Genomic DNA, 11,373 nt, shown 5'->3' on the forward strand with positions numbered 1-11,373 from the left:
TTAGTTTCTAAATTGTTTCAAAATTGCAGAGGACTATCTTTAGAAACTTCTGACTGTTACTTGGCTGCAGGTACAAATGGAATCCTATAAAACAAGGAAACATACTTTTTAAAAATAATTTATTATGATGAAGAATGCTTAAACTAATAACAAATATTAAAGGGAAAAATGGAGAATACCAGCTCCCTTCTCAGTTGCGTTTAGTGTCCTCTCCAAAGATGATTTTCCCCACAGTAGGCTGGTTAAGCTCCTTCCTATAACAGGTATAGGCATGCTCTAAACCAGCGGTGCTCAACCTTTTGGCCCCACAGGCCAAATGAGTGCCCCAGAGCCTGTCTGTGGGCTGGACTGGGGCATCTGAGGGCCAGATTAGTCCCTAGGGCTTTGCACTGCCCCGCCCTCCCCCATGCCCTAGAATTGGGTCCTGGGGACCAGCATTGTCCCTGCCCTGAACCTGGACTCTGGGATCAGGTGCTGGATCCAGTGTGTGGGGCCCAGGACTCCCCATGGAACCAGAGATTTGGCAGCAGGGGAGCAGTGCCACCACTCCCACTGCCAAATTCCCAGACGCGTGGGGCCCTGCTGTCCAGATGAGATGGTACCATGGGCCCTATCTGGTCCACAGGCCAGAGGTTGAGAGAGACCCCTACATCAGTAATCTAAGTAGCCAGTTATTTCTTTTAAATTGATTGGTCACTTAAGAGAAAGCTACCAGTGCAACTTATTTCTTTGCGGACTAACAGGCTGTAGTAAGCCTGTGTGTACTTGTAGGCTGTAGCTTCTCTGAGGCTGCTGACAAACATGACCCCCCCCCATATGAAATGACCCAGTTCCCCAGATCTGTATCGATCAAGCACCAAAAAGCCTCACTGAAGTGCCCAATCTGTATAGATGTTGGGCGAGCTGGGTCAAAATAATGCAATGCTTGTGGGCATGTGCTGCGGTTGGCACCGGAGCATACTGAGCTTAAAGTAAAGCACTGGGCAGGTCTACGTGTTGCCATACAGTGACATTGCTATGCTGCTGTGCTTCAGGACTTTCTTTTGAAAGTACTAAGGCACGATGCAGTATGGGCGGTATATGCAGTGCACATGTAGATTTCACCACTATGACACTGTAGCAGTGTGCTATACCCAGGGAGCATGCTTCTACAGCTACGTAGCTGATGTTCACATGTAGACACGCATGACTACTACATTGCCACAGTGTGCTATACGGTGATGTAGTGTGTTGCTACATTGCCATACAGCAACATGTAGACACATACCCTTTGTCGTCTTTTTTCACGTCTATAAGCAGTTTATATGAATTAAGTCTACAAGATGTCACTCTGCCCTGCCTTCTGTCTGAATTCAGATTCATACAGCTAATTGCCTCTCTTAAAATACTCACTGATATCAAAAGTAGCAGCAGGAGTTCCTAAATCTGTTGTTTCCTTATCCCTGTTTGAAGGTCCAGTGGTCCTGAGTACATCAGGATGAAAATATAGCTCATCCTCCACTGGCAACTGGTGCTGAATTTAGTTTTTCTTTACTTAGTTCATAATTTGTTAGGTTGTATCAAGAGAGGCATAATGAGCTCCTTTAGCACCCACTAGGGCTGGACCAGTGCAAGGGATGGGGGAAGATCAGGGTGTGGAACATGCTGACAACTGGAAACCAGGGTGAGAGTGAGGGAAGGGGTAGAAAAGTCTTACCTATCTAGGTTCTTTGCACAGTGAAGGCAGCTGCTGCTACTGTAGTAGTGTCAGTTCCAGCTGTAGCAGCCCTGTGGTACCCCGTTTGTTCCCGCTTACCCCCCGTATGCTATTAGGCACAGGGAAAGGACTTCCTAGTGGGGTGAGGGTATCATCTCATTCACCCTGCTTACCCCCTGCCTCCTACATACACTGCTGGGTACAAGACTCTGCTTGCCCATTTCCTGTGGCTACGCAGCACAGGGCTACTCCTGCTGTGGCGAAGACTCCTAGTGGGGGGCATTCTGGTGCCCCTGTATAGTCCGTGCCAGGGGCTACTGCCTCACTCGCCCCCTCCCCCCAAATTACGTTACTGTGCATTGACCCTGTCCAAATCAGTAAGTCATTAAGTTCAACACCAGTTCAGGGAGGAACATGTTGAGCCTTGTTTGACATACATTGTCAAAAATGACTGAAATGTCTGTAAGACAGCCTTATTATAGAGTTCAGGTTCTGATTTTCATCACAATCATAAAGAATAATAAATAAAATTCTATATAACTCAATGGAAAAAACTTTCACTGGCTTCAGTGAGAGCAACAGCAGGCCCTGTTTAGCTGTGCTTCCATCCTGTGCTGCCTTGGTGAGTGTATAGCATAACTTGCATGTAAAGGCTGAAGGATGGCCTTTGTGTTCCCCCCAGTCCTTGCAGGAGAACAACAGGCCAATGCCTGGGCACAATTTTATACAGCCTGAAAGCAGCTTTAATTTCTCCCATCCTCAGCAGACCCAGGGATCCTTCTAACTGCCAAAGACTGCTGGTATGTCCCAACACTGTCCCCTTGTTTTGTCCTCCAGGGTGCATATGGCTTTGGAGCAGTTACAGCAATTGCATGCCATCCAAATATCCTTAACATAAAGTCAGTTTTGCTCAACCTACTGGGGCTTACACCAACTTAGCACTGGAGCAAAGGATGGAAAACCAGAGGGCTTGCATTTCAATGATAATAAAACGAAAACTTAAGTTTTTCAGAAACTGGTAGTGCTGACAATGGTATACACAGCACAGGCCTACAGATTACTGTAAGGGATGACACTTATTTACCAACTGAGGTTCATTATACAGAGACATTATTTAGAAATGTAGTGGGTACAGGAAGGCCTTGCCCTATTAAAGTCAGTGGACACATTAGTAAGGGTCAGGATTTTATCCAATGCCTTGATATGCACATTACTTTTCCAGTTCAAGCATTTTGAGGGGCTTCACTGTGTTATAAAAATAAGTGTACATATTTTGCCAAATCTCTCATAACTCACAACCACTTCTATTTAACACTAAACTCATCCCTGGTAAAGAATAATTAACAGGACCCTCTTTCTACAGTTTGGCCGTTTCCAATATGATGAAATTTTTCATTTGAACTGAGATGACAAAAACACACTTGCCCAGTAACTGTCAAACATGGACATCATTACTCTCTGTGTTTCTGACAAATGCACAATCAAATAACTATACTACAATGATGTATCCATGTAAGTCTTGTAAAACAACACAGTTAATTCTGGCAATAGAGTCAATTATTTGTCAGTAAAGAAACCACTGTTGGGCTTTCTCTACCCAAACCTGCACCTTCTGCAAGCCCTTTACTTCTGAAGCTTTACATTCATTCGCTTAATGTTTTTAACCTAGTGTCTGTGAAATTTTTATTGCTCCCTAGATAATGACATCTGATCTGAATGTAACCACACACCTCCTTGCTCAGCAGCATTTGTCACAAACCATTATAAATTATCATGCTGATAGCTTGCATTGCTGGGAAACCGGAAAAGTTCCATAAATTCAAAGTACTGCATCAGTGACATTCTTGTTTATTATCTAGATATAAAGTTTTACAAGATTCAAGATGGCTGCATTTACACACTAGGATACTTCGGCAACACAAGACCTGTACAGATTGCTATAAGTGCTGAAAAGCATTTACAACGTGCAATATATATTGGAACATTTTAAGTAATATTCAGCCATATGATCTGTTCCCGCCTCTTATTTTTAACAATATCCTCACATCACAAGAGGGCTTTTGTCAAGGTCTGTCTAAAAGAATGCAAAATAATCAACAAACACAAGCTAGTTTTCCTTTAAAACCACAACTAATTTGGGGTTTTATTCTTTTATTAATGTAACTCGAATTAGTATTAAAGGCATTATTATATATGTTGTGAGGAAAAGATCTACCTATATTGTTATGAATTTAAAAGAAGTTCCTTGATATCAGTCTTTGATTGTTTATATTTTTAGGCTGCAAAACACAATTGTACACATCCTGCTGAGGCAGTATATTTCCAGAGCGCTTGTTTGGTAATTCTGTCTTGAGGATATTTTTCATTAGAGCTGCCTAGCTTGTGTGAAAGCACATTTAATTAATTACTACTGTGTCTGTATGCCCCAAAATGATAAAAATTGAGTTCTCTAGAGAAATTTCAGTCCTGCTCACTTGTAATTTAAAGAAAAAAACCCAACCAAACAAGTTTGTCATAGAGAGTATTAACATAAAACTTACAAAAATATCACGACATACCTAAAGAACATTAGAAATCAACTGTAGAATATTCATCAGTTAAAATAAGCCATAATTGTTAGATATATTTAGGTCTTTAATATGAAACCTCCAAAATCTTAAATCACAGAAATGCTAAGAGCTTAACCAGCATAGCTAATATTTAGGCTTCCAAAGCCTAATTCTTCTCCCATATTCTCCTTTCACTGTGTAATTTCATTGACTTTAATATATATATATTCCTGTTAGCACCAGTACATGTGAAAGGTAGACCATGTCATCCATTGGCTTGCCTGTTGATACAAAATAACTTGACATCCATTTTCCTCCCTAGGCTCAACTCCATGTGTTTTACAAGTCCTAATTATTATAGCTTAGGAACCAAACCTTAGAAGTACATTCTTTCTCATCTATGACTCAGGGAAAAAAACAACCAACCAGCCAATCTATTGACAAAAGGACTTCAGGATTTAGTATAGGATACTAATAATCTCCATTAGTCTGCTATATGAGTATATAGGATACACAGTCTTTCAACAGTTTCCTTTTCTTCCTTCACATAAGCTTACTTTCCTTCTCTAATTTTCTTCTTGCATGTCACATTGAGTTGTTTATCAATTTCCAGTTTTGTAACTCTAATACACTAGAGAACAGCTTGAACTGCCACATAGATTTCATAGACATTACGACTGGAAGGGACCTTGCGAGACCATCGGGTCCAGCCCCCTGCCCAAGGGGCAAGAAGTCAGCTGGGGTCAGATCACCCCAGCAAGATAAGCATCCAAGGATTACACATACAGCTCTTACACTGAATATCATGTTAAGAAATCAAAATGTATTTCAATTCCACAAAGTCATTATGAAATTTTTTTTTTTTTACGTTTAGTCTGCTGTCTTACCCACATTTTGGTAAAAGGAATGTGGATTTCTTAAGTAGACAATTCAAAATGCATCATTTGTTGATAGGTCCCTGTTACTGAAATAATTTTGTATTAACATGCTCCTAAGATTTTGAGCGCAAATATATTCTCTCAATGCAAATGAAGAAAACTTAGGTATAACTAAAGTGATAGCTATATAGTAAGTAGCAGATAGACTAAAAGGACCATGAACTTAAAAGCATAACAGAAAACAGTGGAATCATCATATTCATGTCAGCTTTAAACCATTCTTGCTGCAGAAATCCTGCCTACCCTGGTACACCCCACTGTTACAGACAGCTGTTAAACGCAATGGCACTCTTTGGAGCTAGAAATAATGCACCGTGGGTTAACAAGAAAACATAAGAATGGATCAGGGATTGATGGAAGAGGGAAACTGAATCCTCCAGAACCCCACAACACTAGGCCTTATGTTTAATACAACTCTATGTAGCAATGATTATTTGTTGTTTCAGTGGTTTAGATTTTATGTTTTCCTTTTATAGTGGTCTCAGATGGGAACATTTGAAAACAAGGAAGGTGAACAGTTGAACACAGAAATGTTACATTTCCTTCTCTAATCTCTACCTAAACTGCAAACAAAATTGTCCTTCTGATAAAAATGTCCCTAAGCATTAGCAGGAATCCTGCGTACAGAAGGAAAACAAAACATAATATTGACAAGACATAGGCAAGTGGACCTCTCTACATGTACAACAGATTAAAGAACCCTGAGCTATGGTGGCTGAGGTAATAACCATGTTCAGAGATGCAACTTTGATTGAAAACTAGAACTGGCTGTAGCATCCTGCCTAGAATTTCAAGCAAGTTTACATAGATTACGGAAGGGAAGAGTTTGGTGGATCAGGAAATCAGTCTTACATACATGGTTTGAATGCTAGCTGCAGTTGCATCACCTCTGTAAATAGCTGTCTTAATAAAGAGTTAGTTTTAGTTTTACAAACCTAGAGTCCTCTTACAGTATTACCTAGCCATAGCACATAAAACACTGGCCTACACTGGACTGCACAACACTGAAAATTGATTAAATGTAAAGTGAGCTACTATACTCTGCCACTACTGACATTCACTCTAAAAGAAATCAATGTTTATAAAATAACTAAATCAATTTGTGATTAAAATTAGGAACCAAGAATACATATATGGGAAAAAAAAATTTCCACTAATACTGACCCTCTTTTCCCCATTGTCTCATCTCTTCTCTCTCCTTTATAAAGCTGAATTTAAGCAGCAGTTTAGTGAGATGTTGAGGGCTCCTAGGAAGTGCCAAGCCTCACTGATTGGCACTGATTTTTATCCATTTTTGGATTTTGGGGCATGTAGATGAGGTCATTAGATTGTCACGATCACTGAGAGGGGCCATGCACAATTTAAATAAAGAATAATTAAAACATGTTCTTGAATCCAATGGCATGAAATTGGGGACTGCCTATTACAAAATGGGACCTGAACATCTGATCAGACTATATGCTGTCTGTCCATTTCTTGGCCCAAAGAACAGAGGTAGAGCACAGCTTGTACAGGACTTTGAGTATGGATAAGCAGGAATGGGGCTGTGGTTGTTTCTACCTTCAGTCTTCTTAATATCCCACTCTCCAGAGGCAGTAGTCTGATATAGACCAGCAGCAGAGGGAGGGGCAGGAGAGAAACTGTAGCTATCAGACTGCTGTCCACTACCCATTACTAATAGATAAGAGCAAATTCTCAGGCTAGTCCTATCTTATTAAGAGGAATAATTGTGTTGATATAATCTCCCATTCTACCCCAGAATGATTGGAGAAGCTGTGTGTTTCTTTCATTCTAGTCACACTCCATGTAGTATTGTAATGCCACGTGAATTTATGGCTTCTCCTGTCAAATATAAGTAATTCAAATGCAGTTTTTAGTAGTAGAACATTACAGAAGGATTTCACTTAGCTAAAAAATGCTCTAACTAACCATTTTATGATATATGGTTCTTATATAGTTTTAGTAGTTCACTGTTAAAGAGGAATGCAAACCAAAGCATTAGTCCCCTCTTTCCACTCACTCACAGCCACTTCACCACTACTGAATGGCTGCAAACACTGAGGAGAGCATTTCAACGGGGAAAAAATATATTGGGCTTCTGTATCCAGGAAAAGGAGACAGAAGGATTATAAGATTAAATCAAACATAATCTTACTAGGTTTTTCAGGCTCAGGAAGCACAACACCTAACTTTAATGTCTTTACCACTAACATTTTACCACTAATCTAGTCTAGATTCAAATCTCTCATGAATTCATTTTCCATGCAAATTTGCACACGTCAGCTGTTTTTCACCAAGTAGATAAGCAGCAAGTTGACATTATGAATATTTTTATCCACTAGATGGTGCTATGGTGCCCTTTTCAGAGGCTCTCACTTACTTGCAATCTCTGTCCTCCAAATCAAAGTGAGGGTTGAAGTTGATCATAATTCTCTGGTAGGGTTCAGGAGCTTGAATCAGCCATTCACATTTTTGGCTTGGATGATAGGAATGAGGATAGCCAGGAGAAGTAAGGTACCCAGGATTTATAATTTTTATAGTATCACCACATTTATCTGCAATGAAAACAAACAGATTTTGTTTATTCTCCCCAAACCATCACACTTCTTCATCTAGTAACCTGGAAGTGGTCAACTATTTGCTGTTTTAAATGTTGTGTTTTCTACAGTCTCTATAGCAAACTTTTACTGTGTTCTACTGGTTAAAGTAGATCACAGTTCCTGTGAACTGGTGGTAGTAATGCGTAATCTTTCTAAATGGTGGTTCTAATTTAGAGAGACCACGATTCAAAACAGTGTTCCTTAACAAAGGCTCACTTCACAAATACAGACAACCGTATCTTCACAATTGATGGTAACATTGGCTCACAGGGGTTTCTTTTAGATTTAATTATCTCAGAGAAGTGTAATCTCATTAGGCAACAAGTTTTAAGTGGAAAGGGTCTAAAAAGATGCTGTCTGCCCCCCTGCACAGCTATTTGATAATAAGCCTGGCCTGTGTCATTGACCATCAGGGGTTGTCTTGTAGTCCCCTACTTTGCTCACAGCAGACCCTTCTTTTGTTTATCAGCCCATAAATCTAAGCAATTTGAAGTTATCAGTGCTCTTTAAATCCAGACTAACAGAGAACAAAGTGCATTTAGTGAAGCAGAAATCATTCAGTATTACTCCTTTAAGGAAGTTTGTTCATGCCTGGGGACCAGATCAAAGTAATGAAGCAGAACCGCTTTCTCCCCCCAAAAACAACAGCAACAAAAGGTTTATTCCTAAACAGTTGAAAAAGTTACCAGTCACCAGATGCAAGTATGAAATTTAGTCTTCTACATCTTGCTCCTTTGCAAACAATGAAATATGATAATGTTTTTTAGCAGACTAAATAGAGGAAAGTAATGCAAAGCTAAAAGGGCTTTGCCAAGTTGGTTGTTCCATTGTCCAGGATAGGCTTGCATTGTCACATTTCATTACTATGGATTTCCTACTGCGGATCTTCAGCCCAAAACACTTTTCCCCCATATACCGATATTTCATTTTCAGCAATAAGATATGGCAATAAACTATAGAAGAGAAGCAGGTATGCACTAATAAATAAGCCCATGTATCACTATTTCCCAATAATGGTATACACTGATTGTAACACTGTATCTAATAGATTCCCCGTGGAAGGAAAATGGCATTCCTTGCTCTCAGCATGAATTTATGAATGTACAGAATTTTATTACAGGAAAACCAGGTCAAATGGAAATGAAAGATGAAGTGTGCATCAAAAATGCATAAAGCTACACGCATTATAGAAATCATTTGCTATAAATTATAAGGGAAGGAAGTGATGGAGTCTATGTTTTGTTTTTTTTTTTCCCAAAGACCAGATATTCCTACCCATGCTATCAAAGACTGCATATTCCTACCCATTCCTAGGATGGCACTAGCTTATTATCTGTTTGCCTTTTGGCTTTGGAAACCATTTCCCCCCCATTGCCAAGAACAAAAGGTACTGCCCTAAATGTGCCACTAGTGATCTTTTTGCCTATGGTTCCAACAGACCCTTGCATTATTTTCAGCGTGTAGCAGACTTGGAAAGCAATCCTGCCTCATTAAATCCACTTCAGCTCTGTGCAAACAACATGGCAGAATCTGGCATCTGTTAAATGAGTGAAATAAAACAGTGCTGTTTCTAGTCACTTGACAGAGTCACTTCAGGAGATGTAGAGGTGCACTCACTACCACCAGTGCTCTTTAATCTGCGACTTCTGGGAAAGTGACAGTATAATAAGATAATGTGGTCTGTTAGACTCCCCGGCTCTGTGAAATCTCTCTGACACTTGATTAAGAAGAGCAGTTTCTAATGTCTTCGGGCCGTTTGGACTAAATAAGGTTAATGAATTAATTCAGCAGGCACTGGTACTGGATGAGGGTGGACAGGGCATTAGTAGGTCTGGAAAGTCACAGGCGAGGTTAACAGCCTTGGTGCCTTGATAGGGCTACTACATCATGTCTATGACTATACACAGGGAGCCTGCTCCTTAGCTCCAGCAACAGCCGCCGCCTTCCCTGTTCCTTCCTGAAGGAAGACTATTGCCAAAGCACACCCCACACATCCCCATCACCCGGTCCCATGCAGTCGGTACAGCCCCAGGATTTTCCCACGCTGGCCTCTAAGCCCGGCCCGAATAGGGAGCAGCGGGGTCCACCTACACAGTCTGCTTCAGACTGAAAAGGAGGGGCACTGCCCACTCCTCACCTCGGGACCCCACTGGAGCTCACTAATGCTGCCCCGCTTCAGACTGGCACAGGGCAGCTCGCTGCGGGAGGGCTCCAGCCCCGCAGCCTCCTCCAGCGCCCGGGGAAGAGCAAGGGGGAGTCCACTCCCTCCCTGTGCCAGCCACGCCACTTGTGGTCTCTGTTATTGAAACCATATCCCACTGTAAGCCTCTTCCTTTAATCACTTGGATTCAAAACCCAGTCAGGCCAAAGTAAATATTTGATCATTAGTTCATGGGAATGGCTCAGGGTTTACTGGGAGAGGAAGAACTGAGGCGAGCTCTTTCCTGTCAAACAGTCCCTAGCCTGCTCCAGCCCGGCTGCGCCGCGGGGCCGCTCGGGAGGCTCGGCGCTGCGTGTCCAAGTGTCGCCTGAAAGTAAAGTCTCTGCCAAAGTCCTTGTCAGGGGATCCCCGCCCGGCCGGACCCTCCGCTGTCCCCTGCCCGCTCCGGCGCGGGGAGCCGCGGGCTGCCGGTGCGGAGGCGTGAGGGCGGCGCGGGCGCGGGCGCGGGGCAGGGATCGCCGACACCTGCGGGGCCCCGAGCGCGGCGCTGCCCAGGGGCGGCCCCGCCGGCGGCGGTCGTGGCGCTCGCTCGCTCCCAGCTGCCCGGCCCCGCCACTTACCGCTCCGCAAAGCCCGGGCGAGGGCGAGGGCGAGGGCGAGCGCCGCGCAGTGCAGGAGGAGTCCCCAGGCCATCTTCCCTCGTGGGCAGGCAGCAAGCAGAGGGGAAGCACAAACCCCCGAGCCGAGCGCCCCCTCGGCACCCGGCTCGTCTCCGATCCCAAATCCTCCCGCGGGCGCGGGGGCAGAGGCGAGCTCCGCGGCGGCGGCGGCTCAGTCCCGGCGTCGCGGCTCGGGCGCCCGCACCCGCGGCTCAGCTCCCGGGCCCCGCGCTCGCTCCGCGCCCCGGCGGCGCTGCCCCGGCCATGCCCGGCCCGGCGGAGCCCGGATCCTGGCGGGGCGGGGGCGGGGGCGGGGGCAGGGGCGGGTGGCGAGCCTGCGGGGACACGAGGGAGTGGAGAGGCGATGAGGGGGGAGCCCTCGGGCGACCTCCTGCCTCGTGCGCCCTGCCCTGCGCCGTCCGGCTCGCGGCACCCGCTTCCCCGGCCGGGAGCTGCCGCTGCCGCTGCCGCTGCCCCACCAACCTGGCCGGGGCGGGCGGCTCAAGTGCGAAGCTCGCGGGCGGCTCCTTCCCGCAGCCTGCGAGCGGGAGCGCGACTCGCGGCAATAAGAGAGGCAGAGGAGCCGCCGCTTGCCGAGCCCCGGCCCCTCCCCCTGCCCGCCCTCCTCCTCCTCCTCCGCCGGCTCCTCCTCGCCCCCCGAGGTGCGGGCAGCCGGGCAGGATCAGCCCGGAGCCAGGGACGACCCGCCAGCCCGCGGCCGCCCCGGGGTGAGGGGCAGGCGGCAGCCGGGGCATGGCCGGGGCTCCCCC

The 11,373-nt window shown here is 44.8% G+C and overlaps 1 protein-coding gene across 4 annotated transcripts in view; it reads right to left on the minus strand.

Moving 5' to 3' along the window:
• NRP1 (neuropilin 1) overlaps positions 1-11,153 on the minus strand; it is a 155,135-nt gene extending 143,982 nt beyond the window's left edge. For 3 of the 4 annotated variants that reach the window (XM_059729141.1, XM_059729139.1, XM_059729138.1), the window contains exons 1-2: positions 10,565-11,152; positions 7,564-7,738 (exon numbers count right to left, since the gene is read on the minus strand). In XM_059729141.1, the coding sequence (XP_059585124.1) occupies positions 7,564-7,738; positions 10,565-10,637 (248 nt within the window). In that variant the 5' untranslated portion in view covers positions 10,638-11,152. Of the gene's footprint in view, positions 1-7,563; positions 7,739-10,564 lie in introns of all 4 variants that reach the window. The other variant, XM_059729140.1, reaches the window with a different exon arrangement.
• Positions 11,154-11,373: the final 220 nt, after the last annotated feature.

This window comes from Alligator mississippiensis, chromosome 5, assembly GCF_030867095.1.
Source record: "Alligator mississippiensis isolate rAllMis1 chromosome 5, rAllMis1, whole genome shotgun sequence".
Classification (NCBI taxonomy): Eukaryota; Metazoa; Chordata; order Crocodylia; family Alligatoridae; genus Alligator; species Alligator mississippiensis.